Source organism: Elephantulus edwardii, unplaced genomic scaffold (genome assembly GCF_000299155.1).
Source record: "Elephantulus edwardii isolate Elephantulus edwardi_28Jun2011 unplaced genomic scaffold, EleEdw1.0 scaffold00136, whole genome shotgun sequence".
NCBI lineage: Eukaryota > Metazoa > Chordata > Mammalia > Macroscelidea > Macroscelididae > Elephantulus > Elephantulus edwardii.
This window is the reverse complement of record NW_006399886.1, coordinates 8475488-8494311: the sequence shown is the minus strand read 5'-3', so window position 1 is coordinate 8494311 and position 18824 is coordinate 8475488. Positions and strand designations below refer to the sequence as shown.

The 18824-nt window shown below is 34.7% G+C and overlaps 1 protein-coding gene across 1 annotated transcript in view; it reads right to left on the bottom strand.

Annotated features, from left to right (window-relative positions):
* Positions 1-18824, bottom strand: part of LOC102862055 (ephrin type-A receptor 6-like) — a 1552036-nt gene that overhangs the window by 1211079 nt on the left and 322133 nt on the right. The window contains 1 exon segment of the mRNA XM_006894142.1: positions 12292-12955. Within this exon segment, the coding sequence (XP_006894204.1) occupies positions 12292-12955 (664 nt within the window).

Genomic DNA, 18824 nt, shown 5'->3' with positions numbered 1-18824 from the left:
GAGAGAAACCAGGACAAAAAGTAGAAGTCACAGATAAGAACAGAAAAAGTGTGTATCAAATTTGTATCCCTTTTTAATACCTTTTCAATCTGTTAGAAGCACTTTCCAGCATCTATCCAAGTGGTAGGTAGCATTGTCTGCAGAGTTGTGCTTCTAACTCAAATTCTATGCTGCTGTTAATTCGAATGCACCTGAAGACTGATGGGAGAAAGAAGGCTACTTGCATTCCATGTGATTTACAGACTTTGGAAGCATGCTGGAGGGTCAGCAATGAGTCAGCTCAAAATTGACGGTAGTAAGAGTCCGATATTCAATTTTTTTCCTAAGTAAACAATTTGAACTCTATGATGATGAAGAATACTACATCAGAATTTTAGGATTATGTATTAGCTGCTTACACTGTGCAGATAGCACAACCTTGCTGGCGGAAGATGAAGAAAACTTGAGGCAATTAGTAATGAAAAACAAAGTACTCAGTTTAGATCATACCTTGACATAAATAAAATAAAAATCTTCACAGATGTAGCAAAAGTAATCACATTAATTAAAAAAAAGAAGTTGCTACAAATTTTATTTTACTTGACTATAAAATTACTACTGGAAGCAGCAGTCATGAAGTAAAATGACATTATTTCATAGGACAATATGCTTCAAAGGACTTCTCTGAAAAAATAAAGGATGCTACTTGGATTAATAATGAGCTCCTGAACTAAGTCATAGTATTTTCAATGATCTCACATGAATGTGAAAATAGAATAATAAATAGGAAAAAATGAAGAAGAATTGAAAATTGGTGCCTTTGAACTGTAGTTGAATGAGAATAAGAGCAAACAAATCTCTCTTGGGAAAATTGCAGACAGAATACTCCTTAGAAGCAAGGATGGTGAGACTTCACTTCTCATATTTTGGGTATGTTATCAGAATGGGTCTGTCTTTTCATGAGGATGACATCATGTTTGGTAAAGGCAAGGGTCATTAGAGAAGATGACTCTCAAGAAGATGGATTGACTCAGTGGCTAGAATAAAGGGCTAGAGTAGAGCAACGGTTGTAAAAATCAGATAACTTCATTTTATTAAATCAAAGATAGATTATCTAGGAAATAAAGTATTATAACATACCTCATTACTATTATAATTCAGTACGTTCTGGTGTTAAGTAACCAATAAGCAGTTGTGCTATCATCTCAAAAGAATGTTGTTCAAATCCTCTAGCTGCTTTACAGGAGAAAGATGGGCAATCTTCTCCTGTGTACTTTACAGCCTCTGAAAGCCCATTAAAGGTTCAGCTACGAGTTTGTTCTTTTTCTATGGGCCACAACAACAGTAATAGTAGTTACACTGAGAAATTACATACACTACCACCTCCTGGAGGAGTTCTATATTTGTTCCTATTCCAAGAAAAGGTGACCTAACCAAGTGTGGAAATTATCCAACAATGTCATTGATATCACATGTAAGCAAGATCCTGCAGAAAACGATCCAAAAACAATGAGAACAACACATCAACAGAGAACTGCCAGGAGTGCAGGCTGGGTTTAAAAGAGGTTGTGTCATTAGGGATATTAAAGCAAATCTTGGTTCAAAGCAGAAAATACCAAAGGAATATCTATATGTGTTTCATTGACTATGCAAAGGCTTATGACTCTTATGGATCACAAAAAAACAAACAAAAAAACCCAAAACCAAATAAACAAACAAAAAACAAACAACTGTGGCTAACTCTGAGAAGAATGGGAATTCCAAAACATTTGAGTGTGTTTATGCAAAACTTATACTTAGACCAGAAGGCAATCATAAGAACAGAGCAAGGAAACACTGTATGGTTCAAAATCGGGAAAGGTATATGCCAGAGATACATCCTATTTCCACATCTTTTCAATCTATACACAGAACAGATCATCTGGTAGGCTGGCCTCTATGAGGAGGAATATGTCATTAGGACTGGAAGAAGGCTCATCAATAATCTGCATTATGCAGATGACACAATCCTACTTCATGAAACTGAGGAGGACTTGAAGCACTTCTTGCAAAAGATCAAGGACTGCAGCCTTCAATATGGATTAAAGCTCAACATCAAGAAAACAAAGATTCTCACCACTGGACTGATTTGCAGCATCATGGTAGATGGCGACAAGATTGAGGCTGTTAACAGCTTCAGTTTATTTAGCTCCACAATCAACACTCTTGGTACCAGCAGCCAGGAAATCAAAAGATGACTTGCATTTGGAAATTGAGTAAGTCTGCTCTCAGAGACCTCTCCAAAGTATCAAAGAACAATGATGTCAGTCTTAAGACTAAGGTGCACCTGATCCAAGCCATGACCTTTGCAATTACTAGCTATGCACTGGAAAGCTGGACAATGACTAGAGAAGATAGAAGGAGAACTGATGCCTTTGAGCTGTGTGCAGGAGAAGAGTGTTGAATATTCCATGGACTGCTAGGAGAACAAACAAGTTTATCCTAGAGAGGGTAAAACAAAGCTGCTTCTTGGATTTAAGGATTCTGAAACTTCGTATGACCTTCTCTGGGCATTTTACAAGGCGGGACCAGTCCTTGGAGAGGGATGTCATGCTTGGGAAGGTGGAGGGACTGTGCAGAAGAGGAAGACCCTAGATGAGATGGATTGATTCAGTGACTGAGGTAATGGGGGTAGGTGTGTCAGAGATAATAATATAGGCACAGGATAGAACAGGATTTATGCTTGTTGTATACAGGGTCACTATGACTCAAAGGCACTTAACAACAACTACAATAACAACAATTGTAAGGAAATTCATCACAGTACCGAAAATCAATGACATCAAAATAGAGACCAAAATAGAACTGATTTAGGCTATGTTTTTCACAATTACTTGCTATGCATCATAAAGCAGGACAATGACTAGGGATAATAGAAGGATGATTGATGCCTTTGAGCTGTGGTGCTGGAGACAAGTATTGAATGGACTGCTACAAGAACAAATAGGTTTGTCCTGGGGAAGGTGACTGCTTCTTGGGGACAAGGATTATGAAATTCCATCTGGCATATTTTGGGCATATTTCAAGGAGGGACCAGTCCTTAGAGAGGGACATCATGCTTGGAAGGGTGGAGAGCTCAGGAGAGGAAGACCCTTGATGAGATGGATTGACTCAGTGACTCGGGTAAAAGGCTTAGTTGTGTCAGAGACAATGAGATTGGCTCAAGGTAGAATAGGGTTTAGAGCTGTTGTGCATAGGGTCATAATGAGTTGCAAGCTATCTGACAGCACATAAAAGCAACAATCACTTCAATTGTTGCTCGAAAATATTTGAAAAAAATGTAATAACCATCAATAATAAAAACTTTTTCCAAGTAATATACAGTATCATTTATGCAATCATTTCTATCAATCACCAAATTAATCTACTATCTTAGAAGATAAACACATTCTTAAACAATAATTATTATGTACCTCCAAGCTGACTTTCACTCATAGTGACAACATGTAACAGAATATAACTACCTTAAAGAGTTTATTTGGATAATAATTTCTTTGAAAGACTATGGCATTGGTTAATGTATAATTCAATGTGAAAATAGATGTACAATTAGGCTTTATGAAAGGTTAATTCGTGATAATTCAAATATGAATTAAATGTAAATTATTTGGAAAAGCTCTTATATACTTCATCTTGTTGCTATTGCAAAGTTTTACATGTTAACACACTCTTTAGATAGTGTTGAGTGAAATTTTGGAAATTAATTTGTTTTTTTAATGAAATCATTCATAAATTTGTACAGCATTGATTATAAATGGTTAATATAATAAATTAATCATAATGTCTTATTAACCCTTTATTATCTATTAGTTTTCTCTTCATTTAACTAAAAATATGCAATTTGTCACAGTAAAGGTAAACAATATAGATTTTTATCTACATGGTGATGATAAACAACTTAAATTATTTAGTAAAAAATTACATAGTTTCTTAAGTTATTATATATGCAGGGTCTCAGTCAAATGGTTAGTTTACCATTTCCAAAATTTAAATTAATTTCCAAATAAGGGGGAAAAAAACCCCTAAAACAAAATGAAATATAGAAATACAAAGCAAACAAGAAAATATGAAATGTACATATAAGTTAGTTTATAAATTACTACATGGCAAAATCTTTTAATTACAAAATGTAAGCATATAACCTACACGTAAGGTCTAAATATTAAAAAAAAAAACCCTGACAGTAGATTGAATTCCAAACATAAAGAATAAGTGTTGAAAAGATCCCCTATTCTCTGGTTAAAAGCACAAATGCCAAGTAATAAAACAACAGCAATAACCTCAATAAAACATAGCAGACCTTCAGGCCAAAATACAGAATCTGTAGATAATCTCCCATGTTATAACATATTTTTCACAGATTTCAGAAACTATAGATTAGAAACATATAGAAATAATAATTATACATCTGATTGCATAATACATTTGAAATAATATTTTCAGAAGGTTGAGAATAATAAGTCATTTTTTATAATAAGAAGTCATTTTATAGTGTATACACACATAAAGGATCAATAAACAAAGGAAGAAAAATAAAGATACTTGTAGGAATTTATATAAATCCACCATTTCCTGAATTACATCTGTTAGGAAAGAAATCTAGAAAATCCCTGTAGAAATACATACTATCTATCTCAAATCATGAGAAGGTAAAATGAGGATGAAAATTAATGTTAAAATATAATTAAGTAACTGACAAAAAGTAATAATTTCAATGCAATCTATTTTTAAGATTTTGTACAGGAACAAGCTTTCATTATTTAACTTTACTCTGCCTTGCTTGGAAAAAAAGTCTTCTATTTTCAGATCCCTCTGAACTTCTTGCCTTCCAATTCTTCTCAAGCTGGATGAGTCTGGAATTGTTTCATGAACAAGCAGCTTTGTTTGAAATTGAGGGTTCTATTTAAGACTTCCAATTTAGTTATGAGTGCCTTTAGAAAGTGAAAATTCTATCTAGTCAAATAAATCTTTTTTTTTTTTTTTTCCTTCTCATAATGCCATCTTTCAGCTTTTCATGATACCCACAAACCTCTCCTGCTTTATTTAATGGGAGCAAATTCTGGTCTCTCAAATTTCTTTATGCTCTCCGCTTCCACAGCCATCTCAGATAACATGATTAGACAGAAGATCATAAACACAGAGCATAAATGTTTTTGTATCGTATCAGAGGAGACTGTGCCATGAAGCCATAATAACAACACTCTTCAAGAGAGCAAATCAATAGCTGTGGCACAAAAGGCCCTAAGTATCCCATTCACATCCGTGAACAATAATGCAGTGGTCCGAGAACTGCAGCTATAGTTATCTCTTGAATTTTAAAGTACTTCTAGATGAAATACAAATAAATAAAAACAAGTTTATGGAACCGAAAAAAGTCTTTCTAAAATTCTCCATGTCTCAGAGTATTTATTTCCATAGCCAAAACATTTTCCTTTAAGATGGTATCATTTGATACTTAAGGACTTGAACAGAGTATCTGTGAGCATAGATTGATACTAAAATGTCCAGCAGGTCTGACATTCAAAACACTAACTAAAATTTCTAGGACTAATGGTATCATCATAATAAAATTTACCAAAATTTAGTATCTAACAATAACTCATCAGGGATATATGTCACTTTGGTACTCATACAAAAGAAGAAAAATTATATTCAGTTGTAAATGCAAATTGTTTATAAGCATGTTTTCCATTTTTCATGATACTGTTAGATACACACAGTGAAAAAATATTTGGTGTAAATTAATACTGTAAGAATCAATGTAAATTTTAATACAAATAACACCTAGAAAAACTTGACACTAAACAGCAGAAATTAAAACTTGAAAAAATAAATCTGTAACATATATGTCCCAGAATATAATTTTAAATGATGAATTCATGAAATAAACCAATATTTATAATTATATTTTTAGATATAATTATAACTTATTTATAATAGAGTTTTCAGTGAGGAGAAGCATACAGGCCTAGTGGTAAGGAGTTGACGTATCAACCCAAAGGCAGCAAGTTCAAATCCAACAGCTCCTCCATGGAAGAAAGATGATAAATCTCCTCCTATTTGATTTGCAGCCTCTGAAAACCTTTTGTAAAGTCAACTGTTCCAAACTAAAAGCATGTAACATCATTCAGGGAGGTCTGGTGGTTTAGACCTTATGGAATTTCACTGCTGGTGTAAAGGCAGGTCCTCTTTTACAGTTCAAACCTACTACTGAGTCCACGGGAGAAAGATGAGCAACCTCCTCCTCCCACGGGACTTACAGCTTCAGAAAATTCACTGGAGAAGCAGCTGTTAATTGGTTCTGACTCGGTAGTAATGAATTTGAGTGATTTTAGAATTATGTCTAGACTAACTCAGATTGTTTGGTTTTGCATTGCAGCGTATGTGCTGGATATTATTTTTTAACATACCTTATTTTATTTTCCTTATATAATGTTTCTATCTGTTTAAACCTGACTGATGTAGCCAGAATAACAGTGTTCTTTTTCACTTCTAAAATCTGAATTTAGATAGAGTTTAACAAAAATATAGAGTAATAAAACTTTTAGGGTAAAATCTAATAGATTATTTAAATGCAAGTGAATATGTACCATTGTTGTTGTTGTTATTGTTGTGTAGTGTAGAGTTGGAACTGGCCCATAGCTGACCCTCTGGTGGGTTCTCAGAAGCAGTTAATCTCATGGGAGGAGATTGCCCATCCTTTTCCTGCAGAGCAGCTGGTGGGATTTGTGTCATGTGCCTTCGGGATTGTAGTGCACCTTCTTGTCACTAGGTCACCAGAGCTTCCTATATATATACCATTAGATTAAACAACCCACAGGTTGATAAGGATTTATTCTAAGGTTATTTATTCTTATTCTTATAGATGAGTTCTTAAACCTATTCAAACAAATCATCACATTTGCTAAATCCTTACTATAAAATTCCCTGTTTATCATATATAGTAGAAAATTCTATAGATTGCATATGTTGTTCCATGTGGATTTCAGAATAAATTAGTGTACATATTGCCGTTCTTATAAAGGTGACTGTACCAAACTCCAGAAAGGGCATGATTATAATGGATACCTTGGAAGTTCTTTGTTATATGTTTGGCAGGCTTTTAAGGGAAATTTACAGCATCCAGATGAAAGCATCAATGCCAAGAGGAAGAAGTGAGACAAGAGGTTAACAGGTGGGGGTGGGAGGAAAGAAAGGGAGAAAAATAGAACTCTCTGAGATTAGCAGGAGAAAGGGGAGAATAACAGAGAGGGACATGGCAGAAAAAGACACAAAGGTGAAAAGCATAGAAATTGAGAAACTGAGGAAGATCTGGGCTTTAGTTTTGAATTTACTATCGTGTTGTTGTGTTAGGTTCCAGTGAGTTGAGTAAGAAACATAGCGACCCAATGTGTCATCCTCACCATCTCTGATCCACTTGAGCCCACTGTAGCATTCACTCTGTTACTCTGTCTCACTGGGGGTGGGGTGGAGGGTGTCTTCCTCTCTTTCGCTGACTCTCTGCACTTCCAAGAAAAATTCTTCTTCCAAAGAATAGCCTCTCCTAGCAACCTGTCCAAAGTACGAGAGAGGAAACTTTGCCATCTTACCTCCAAGGAGCACTCTGCCTGTGCTTTATCTTTTCTAAGTTATACCTGTTTTTGGGTTTTTGTTTTGTTGTTTGGTTGTTTCTTTCTTTCAGTAGTTCTTGGGATGTTCAGTAATCTTCTTCAACATCACAACTCAAAGGCATCAATTCTTCTCCTGTCATCCTATTTCATTGTCCAGCTCTCAGACATATATCTAGTAACGGGAAAAACCAAGGCCTGAATCAAGCACACTTCAGTCTTCAAACTGACATCATTGCTTTTCAGTATTTTGGAGAGGTCTGAAAGTAGACTTGTCCAAAGCAATATGTCTCTTTCTCCCCTGACTGCTGGTACAAATGGTGTTGATTGTGGATCCAAGCAATGCAAAATCATCAAATCATCTACAGTTTCAATTCTTTCTCCATCATGAGGTAGCCCACTGACCCAGTGATAAGGACTTTTGTTTTCTTGATGTTAAGTTGCAATCCATATTGAAGGCTGTAATCCTTGATTTTCTACAACAAGCACTTCAGGTCTCTCTCACTTTCAGCGAACGAGGTTGTACCATCTGTATAATGCAGGTTGTTAATGAGTCTTCCTCCAATCTTGATGCCATATTCTTCTGTACGAGTATGGCTTTATAGATTAATTTCTCAGCATACAGACTGAATAGGTATGGAAGAAGGATTTACCCTGATGCATAACCTTCTTGATTTTAAACTATACAGTGTTCCCTTACTTTGTTTGAACAGCAGTTTCTTGGTCTAGGTATAGTGAGCACATTTAAGTGTTAGCTTTTGCATTTTTGAACTGCTAAACATAGGGTTACACTGAATCAGAGTTGACTTGATGGCACGTAACCAAAGCACCAGAGATTAAAATTTTACTATTATTAAGTTTATATATTGAGTGATATAATAGGCAAATCTATATCTATACCTATATCATCTATATGTCTTCTAGATCTGTAATATTGCAACTATCCTTGAAGAAAACTTAATTATTTCATAGAAATGGGCAGAAATGACACATTACTTAGCCATACCTATAGCTTCTACCTTTAATTACTTATTAAAGCCATTTCTCAGTGCCTTGTAATCACTCACATCAATAAATAACTGATGTTTTACCACACTTCTTTTACCTGAAAGCTTTGGTGAGACAGTCACATAAAAAAATTAGTAGAAATTGAATGTCATGATAGCACAGAGGAGAGAGAACTTTACATTGTAAAAAGTTTTATATAACATTTATATTACTCTGTGAAGAGAAGTAAAACATCCATCATATTACTCCTCGAGACTTTATGGATATAAAGTTCCAATTAGCATGATATTCAGTTTATGTAATATTCAGAGATTTTGTTATAAAATAAGCTGTTGATTGAAAGTAAATGAAGTGATAATAAAAAATTATCTGAGGAAAGAAAATAATAATATGAAACAATAATGATATATGTGTAAATAAATACTCTAAAATGAAGGCTGGTGGCACAACACATTTCAAAATCTGAGTTTTCAGATTAATTCTGAGTTCCTTCTTGGTTGCAAACATATTGTACTATATCCAACTGAGTAATTCTAAATACAAAGAAATCAAGCATATATATTTGTTTTGAAAGGTTTTTGATTACTTTTTTTCATCATTAGCCCATTATAGACGTCACTTTTGGAGAATGGTTTCACAGTTAGTAAGTTTTAGAATTTCAAGCTAAATTCTTCACCTTACCAGTTGTTACCAGTCATGGAAAAAATTATTAACATTTTAATTGTTTCTGTGTCTCATATTTCTAATACCAAATAAAACAAAATAAGCAGAAAATAAAACAGAAATATCTGACAGTACCTACAGAAAATAAAACAGAAAAATTTTTTGATAAATTGATGCTGATTATCAACTATCCAAAATTATCTCTTCCAATCAGTTAAAATAACATTTTTTAAAAGATTAAAATAACTTTAAGGAACATAAATAATAAAGAAATTCACACAGAATATATACTATATAAAAATATTGTACAACTAAATAGCTAACACTTTTAATTGCTACCTTCCAATGATATTTCTTAAACATTTTTTATTTTGTACTGATTTATTTATAAAGTTCATATACTTTGGTTTTCACATCAGACTGCCCTGCACCAAAATATGGGACTCTCTGATTAAACCCCTCCTCATTCATCTTCACCTCTCTCCTTTCAGCCTGTTTCAATGATATTATTTAAAAAAGTCTACATAGCTACTTATGTAAATAATTCAGATGAACTAGAAAAGTTTTCTTTTTTAAATTTTGCTAACCAATTTCTATCTCCTATGATGTTATAAAATTTCATTAATTTTATGATTGCCATGTATAATAATTTTATTCCTAGCTCTTTTTTTCTACTCAACCTCAGTGACCACAATTTTTTCTTAGTTTATTGCCAAACATAAAGTATTTTAGAGATTCCCTGCCAAGAAACAGTATGAAGTTTTTTGTCGAACATAAAGTATTTTGGAGATTCCCCGCAAAGAATCAGTATGTTTTTTTCTACATTCTAAATCTTTACCATAAAAGAACAGACATTTAATATTCAATCTATATTTGGTCTAAAGTCAATTTAAACTTAAATGAAACACTATGATGATTAAACAGTAAAGAACAGCAGATCCATAATTTATTAAAATATGTTAAAATGATCATAAATAATCCTCATTAAAATATTAATATTTTCCAATGATCAATAATCTCTAGAGGTTTTGTTATTCTTGTCAAGATTCAAGAACTCAATAGTCTTATTTCTAGGTAATATTCTTTAAAATTCAAATGTATTTCCCCAATAATTAAGATTTTTCTTACTTTTCCATCTCATGGAAATGGAAAAGACTACTTTTTCAACTTGTCTGACTATAGCATCAACAACAAGTCAATAAATTCAATACAGGGTACTAAATTTACAAAAACTCAAACTCATTACTGTAAAGTTGGAACAAACCCAGAGCTGATTCTCCAGTGAGTTTTCAGAGGTTGTAAATAGCATGGGGTAAAATTGTCTTTCTTTTTCCTGTGCAAGAGCTGTATTCAAACTGCCTACATTACGGTTAGCCCTACAAACCCTTGCCCACTAGGCCACCAGAGCTCCCTTGCACTAAATAAAAACTCTATAAATAATCTACTGCCAAGAAGGGCTGTATGTTACTATATTTAAGAACAACCCAATTATTAATTTTTATATTTTTAAAATTTGATTATGTATTTTAATTCTAACACAAACCAATGTAGATATTTGTGTCAAATAATCAAGAGATAGATAAACATGTGTGTGGCTATGTGTGTACATATGCATGTTGTTGTTAAGTGCCCTCAAGTAGTAGACGACTCATAGCGACACTATGAACGAAAGACCTGAACACTAGCATAACTTTCATCATTTCTCCAAGTTCATGGAGTTTCCAGAGGCAAGCTATTTTGGAAGTGGATGTCACCCCTGCTTCCAAGCTTGTTTTAATCTGGAAGCTCCACCAAACATTGTCCATCATGGGTAACCATTATCACATTTGACATATCAGTGTCACAGTGTTTAGCATCACAACAACTACACATTACCTCCATACAACAAATGGACGGACCAGAGCTATACCACTTAGAAGTACGTTTGACCAAAACTAGTTAAAACAGCCTGAGGGCCACAGATTAAAATCACCCGCCTTTGGCTTGGTAGCATAAATTTCTGTCCACTAGACCAACAGAGCTCTCTTGTATGTAATTAAATTGTTAAACCCTCATAATAATTGTTCACATGAAAAGAAAAAAAACGTGTCTCATCTAAAATATTTTAAGGATCTCAGGTCACCTAATAGTAAGAAGCTGTGCTGCAATCCCAAAGGCACACGGTTCAAATACACCATCTGCTCTGTGATAGAAGTATGCGTAATCTCTTGAGCAATTTATTGCTTCTGAAAACTCATTAGAGGGGAAGTTATGGGTTGGTTCTGACTCAAAAGCACACAGTAACAACAACAAAACATTTTAGGTATTTTGCTGCCATAACAATGCAAGACATCCAGTTTTAAATTTTATTAGCATTATGGTTTGTTAATATTTCCTACAAATTATACTTTATACAACTACTACTCTTTAAAGACAAAGGATAATTTGCTACATGTTAAAAAGCTCTGTTTAATAAAAAAAATATAAGCTCTGATGACATCATTAGATAACCACCAAAAATACATTTAAAAAATAATCTGTTAAGTCTTTGATAGAAAATATGTACTAATACCTTGGCTATGTAAATATAATTTAACATTATTTAAGTATTATTGTTATCACAATGCAGTATGAAATTATTATTTTCAAACAATCGTCACATTATTTCTTATATATAAACCACCTAAATGCAATGACCAGGCAAATCTCCATTTCAAAATCCTTTTTTATTGCCGTTGTTGCTAGTGCATTCCTTTATAAATATAAGATAAATACTAACAATTCACCATTTTACTGTAGGTGATAAAGGAACACATACTAAAATATCCAAGTTATTGTGAATTTTCATATTTCTCCTATAAGATTAAAAAAAACCCCAAAACAAATTTTCTTTTGGTTAGTATGATTGATTTTTTTATAATTTATAGCATTCTATATTTATTTTATGAAAATAAACATATACTGTATTTACCATACAAAAAAATCCCATCATTTAAATGTTTGGAAAATTTCTTACCATGACAAGAACCCTCAATTTCTTCATATCCTGTACTACAGATACATCTACCAAGAGGAACCAGCCAATCTCCATCAGCTCCACAATATAGTTTAGGAGTGTCTCGTTCTTCAGCACTCTTCACACAAGAGCCTCTTACTTCCACCAAAGAGGATGAGTCAACCCTTGGAATGGTATCAGGAAACATGGCCAAGTTACGAACTGTGAAGGGGCATTTTTTGTAGAAAACACGGACAGAGACCAGGGCAATGCATGCCCCAATGTCTTGAAAAGCCAAGTAAAATCCTTTCCTTTCTATAGGCCCCACTTCTCGAATTTCAGTGTTGAGTTTGAGGATGCGATCACCCAGATCCATCTGGGTAAAACTCTCATCAGCAGCAATTGTGTCAATCTTTGTATACTGGCTTGTCTTGAATTTAATACCATGAGACTCATCTGATTCCATATAAAATAGATTAAATGTTTCTTTGCAAGTCCCCAAAACCCAAGGGATGCTATTACAATCTCTCAGTGTGAACTTCATTTCCACGTAAATTTTCTGAGCTGCATCTCGGGAGATCCAGTTTGTACGAAGCCAGTTGTTCTGGTTTGGTTCCATCACATTACATACCTGGTATGTGTGAATGGGCCTATTGTGCTCATCCATTTCAGTAATGGCATCCCACTGGAAAAAGGAAAAAAATAAATGTACAACTACAGTAGCTAAACAGAAATGATTCATCTCCAAATTTTCTTTTTTTAACAAAAGAATAATGAGTACAAAGTTACTTGAAGCAACAATATAAATATGTTGGATTTTGTTAACAATGAGCTTTTAGTTAAGAATGTGGATTCTATAACCTGTTTCCATTTTATAAATCTTACTAATATATGAGTTACATGATCAAGGGCAACTTTATTTCATCCCTTATTTCCACAGCTATACAATACAAACGATAAAAGCAATTGTCTCACAAATGTTGCTGTAAGTCCTAAATTAGTTAAATAGAATAACCATGTAAAGGCCTCACAGAGGTGGTAGTGGTTGTATCCCTTTAAGTAGGATCAGACCCATACCTGACCCTTCAGTGGATTTTCAGCAGCAGTTAACTGCACAGGAGGAGAATGTCCATCTTTCTCCTGCTTACCAACTGGTGGACGTGAATCATGTATGTTTAGGTTGTTGGAGCAACTCCACTAGGACACCTGAGGTCCCTTCAGAAGAACAGTATTACAGAAGTAGTGTTTCTAAACTGTGTCTTGGAGGTGAGACATTCAACTTTTTGGAGAAGCAAAGGGTGGGGTGGGAGGGAGAAAAGTTAAAATAATATGAGGTAGAACTATTAGTGTATATTTTAGACATTGCATGAGTAGTCATTGGAAGCACAATCTGTAACTGTGCACAGACAGAGGAGGGCCAAACAAGAGAGGAGTTTTGAGCTATATCATTGGGTGACCTTCACATGCATGTTGTATAAATATTCTCATAAAAACTTCCTTTAAACTTTTTTTAAATGCAAAGAAAAACCAATACTACCATACCACACTTAAAATGCACACTTAAAATATAAAGTTAGTTCAGATGGGAGTTTTGCTGCTAACACAAAAGCTAGCACCTCTGTGGTAGTTCAAATCTATCAGTAGTTCTGCTGGAGAGAAGCAAACAGTCTCCTCCCATGGAAGCTGTAGCTTATCAAAAAAATCCATTGAAGGATTAACTATGAGTAGCTATTACTCAATGATAATGCATTGTGTTGAAGTAAAAAATAACTTTGAATGGTGCAAATCCTGAAACTATCTGGCAAAATCAATGTTCAAAATGAAAAGCATTTTTTTGCCCATCGGGCAAAATCAGTTCTCTAGTTACTCTTAATTTTGCTAGATTTCTACTCTAAATTGATTTTTATTATCAAGGAATGTGTGTAACCATCCTTGTCTACAGGTAATCTTCTATTTTTCCACCTTGTACTATACTGGGTCTAATAATTGGGGTGTGTAGGGAAATCAAAAAAAAAAACAACCCTAAGTACCCACTGTCATGGAGTAGGTTCTGACTCAGTGACACTCCATCAGACATTCAAGACTGAATTCTAATGGGAAAAGGTGACCCATCTTTCTTCCCAGGAAACTTTTGGGGTTTGGATTAACTGTGCCACTCTTATGTCACCAGAATCCCTACTTGGTTGAAAAATACTCAAAATTCATGTTTGGTAAAACCTATGAATGTAATCATATTTCAGAATTAACTCTTTGTAGACATAATCAAGTTAAAATGAGATCATACTAAATACGGGTTAGCTCTAAAACCATATAAATGGTGTTCTCCTAAGAAAAGGGATATCGTGATACAAGCATACACAAAGAGAACCTAACACAACAGAGAATGAAATAATACATCTACAAGCCAAAGAACTACCAGAAGCCATAAAACAGTGAAGAAGGATTCTAGCATAGATCATTCCAAGAAAGCAGCGCCTACTTGAACTTAGTTCAAACTTCTAGCCTACTGTGAGAGAAGAGCTCTCCATTGTTTTAAGCAACCTGGTTTGTGATGATTTTCCTTAAAAAAAACACTAATGAAAGTATAATAAATCTAGCTAGAACTATTAAAAGTCTAAAAAAGAGTACTGAATTTGAAACTAATGGCAAATTTACCCAAAAGATTAAAATCTGACTAATTTAGCAAGAATATATACTCAATGCCTCCATATATGTAGATTCTACATCTGAAAATTCAACCAATAGGGGATGGATAAGAAGGAAACAATAACATAGGCAAAGCAATTCTCTAAATGCTTAAAAGGGCTGTAAAGAACTACTTGCATTGTATTAGGTATTATAGCTAACTAAGAGATAATGTAAAATATACAGGAAGCTGTGTATAGGCTATAATCAAGTATATCCTTTTAAATGAAGAATTTCAGGGTTGTTGTCGTTGTTGTGCACTATCAAGTCTGAATGGACACATAACTGACCCTCCAGCAGGTGTTCAGAGGCAATTAATTACATGGAAAGAGATTGCCCATCCTTCTCCCATGGAGCAGTTGGTGGATTTGAACCTCATGCCTTAGGGATTGCATCACAGATTCTTGCCACTAGGTTACTAGTACACATGGAATACAGGGTGGGTACAGAAATTATCACTCACAGATGGAAAGCAATAGTTGTAAATCAATATTATTCATGGTATCTAAAAGATTACAAAATTTTATATCAACTATTAGAACTAAAGTTAGAAAACCAAAAGGGGATAAAATTCTTGGTATTTCTCCAGCAGAAATAATGAAGACCAAATTCAAGTCTTGAGTTTTAAAACTGAATGATTCTATGGGCAAAATCTTGAATTTTGCAGGACGCATCAAAAGAAGATGGAAATAATGCAAAGAATCACTTTAGCAAAAAGAATTGATTGGCACTGAATCACTTCAGGTAGTAGCATTTTATCAAGAACCAGTGGTAATGAATGAAGAAGTTCAAGTTGAACTGATGTTACCCCAGTAAATGATGGAATACTAACTTACATGTTTCAACATGTAATTCTGAATATGCTCACTAGCCTATGCTAAGAAATTTGAACGGTGGCTCCCTGGTTGCCTGACAGAAAGAAGTCTATTTTTGTTCCCATTCTATAAAAAAAAAAAAAAAGACAAGACAACACAATATTGAAAAATGATAGATGGGAAATATTGAAGTTGTCAATTATTTAATTTTACTTGGATCTACACCCAGTTTTCAGAAGTCAGGAAATCAAAAAACATGTTGCATTGAGGAAATGTGCAGCCAAGGGCCCCTGTAAAGTGCTAACAGGCAATGATATTAATTAGAAGACTAAAACAATGCTTTTGCAATTGCTTCCTAGTCTTCTGAAAGTTGGACATTAAATACAGATGACAGAAGAACTAATACCTTTGGATTTTGCAGTTTCATGGGACTGTGAAAAGAATAACTCTGTCTTAGAGGAAGTGTAACCATGGTACGTACTCCTTAGAGGGAAGGGTAGTGAATGTAATCTTTCACCAGGATGATGAACATACTGTCACTCCTCCTGACACACAAGAGCCCATTGCAGCAGTCACCATGCTAATCCACCTGGTTGAGGGTCTTCCTGTCCTTCGTCGAAGCTCCGCCCTTCATAGAATTGTGTCCCTCTCCAAGGGACAGTCCCTCCTAGTATCTGGCCCAAAGTATGTGAAGTGAAGCCTCATCATTATTCCTTTCAAAGAGCACTCCAACTGCCCCTTCTCTAAAACATATCTGTTTGTTCTCTTGGCCCACCCATAGGATGTTCATGGCTCTTCTTGAACACCACAGCTCAAAAGGGTTTAATCTTTTTTCTGTCATCCTTGTTAATTATTCAGCTCACAGATGCACAACCAGTGATCACAAACACTATGGCCCAAATTAGACTGACGTCATTACTCCTCACTAATTTGGAAAGGTCTCTCATTGCAGATTTTCCCAGTGAACTATGTCTCTTTATTTTCTGTTAACTGTGGATTCAAGCAAGATGAAGCTCTTGACAATTTCAATCTCCTTTCCATCGATCATGAAGCTGCCTGTAAGTCCAGTGGTAAGAATCTTTGTTTCCTTGACTTTGAGATACAACATATACTGAAGACTACATTCCTTGATCTTCTGCAACAAGTGCTTCAAGTACTCCTCATTTTTAGCGAGCTTGGTTGTATCACCTGCAAAATGTAGGTGATTGATGAGTCTCCCTCTAATTCAAATGCCACATTCCACTGGACACTTTAGAGTGTCCAGTTTATTGTCTAGTTTGCTCAGCATACAGGTTGAATAGGTATGGAGAGAGCATACAACTCTGATGTACTCCCTTCTCAATTTTAAACCATGCAAGGCTCCCCTGCTCTGTTCACACAACTGCCTTTCGGTCCAGTTATGGGTTTTGCATGAACAAAATTAAGAGCTCTGAGACTCCCATACTTCTAAATATCAACCACAACATGTTAGAATTTACACAGTCAAATGCCTTTTCATAGTCAATAAAGGAAAAATAGATATTCTTCTGGTATTCCTTACTTTCAGCAAGGATCCATTTGACATCAGCAATGATATCCCTGGTGCTTTGGCCTTTTTTAAATCCTGCTTGAACTTCCAACAGTTCTCTGTGTACTATTCTAGCCATTTTTTTAAATTATTTTTTATGCATGTACTGTCAAATCAGATCTGACTGGTGCAGGAGGAAATTGCCCCTCCTTCTCCAGCAGAGCTCTGGTGGATTTGAACCACACACCTCTGGGATTTCAGTGCAGCTTCTTATCACTATGTTCTAGTCATTTTTGAATGATCTTCCAGATGATTTTTCTTGCATATGATATTAATATTGTTTGATAGTTTTCACATTCAGTTGGATCACTTTTCTTGGAAATGGGAACAAATAAGGACCTTTTCCAATCCATTGGCCAGACAGCTGCCCTCCAAATTCCCTGGCATAAACTAGTGTTTCCATGCTGCATCAGTCAACTGAATTAAGTCAACTGGCATCCCATTGATTCCTGGGACATTCATCTTACTTTAAATGCCTTCAGTGCAGCTTCTTACTTCTTCCTTCCTAACCATGGGCTCCTGTTCATATAGTACTTCCTGAAATAGGGTTACCCATGGTGGACAGGTTTTGGTGGAGCTCTCTGATTAAGACAGACCAGGAAGCAGAATGGGCATCTACTTCCTAAACAACAAGCCTTTGAAAACCCTACAAACACTACAGGAATAAAGATAGTTAAAATATTGAGGATAGTTATAGTGATGTAGTGTAAGTCATTTGAAATAAGGAAATATTATAATAAACATAATTTAATAATTGTAACATGGAATGTATATAGCTTGAATGTTGGAAAACTGGAAACTGTTAAAAATGAAATGGAATGTATGAATATCAACATTCTAGGCATTAGTGAGATGAGATGAACCAGTATGGCCACTTTAAATCAGATAATCATATCATATACTATGCAGGGAATGAAAAATGGAAGAAGAATGGTGTTGCATTCATAGTAAAAAAGTCAATTTCAAGTATTATTGTGAACTACAATGTTGTGAGTGATAGGAAAATATCCATGTACATAAAAGGAAGACTTGTTAAAATGATTATTACTCAATTATATGCTCCTACATCTGAAAGCCAAAAAGGAAGAAACAGAATTTTTACCAAATCTTACAGTCTGAAATTGACCAAACATGCAATCAAGATATGTTAATGATAATTGATTACATTATTTAAGCTGTTACTAAATATTAAATATTCAATTATTCTGTTTTTGTAATTCCATGAGAATAACCTCATGTTGTTGTTGTAGTCATGTGTCGTCTATTCACTTGTGACTCATAGCGACCCTATGTACAACAGCTCTAAACTCTGCTCTGTTCTGTGTCAATCTCATTGTCTCCAACACACTCATCCCGACTGCCAGAGTCACCGAATCAATCCACCTCCCAGAGGGCCTTCCCCTCCTGCGCCTGCCCTCCACCCTCCCAAGCATGATGTCCTTCTCCAAGGACCGGTCTCTTCTTACAACATGACCAAAGTATGTCAG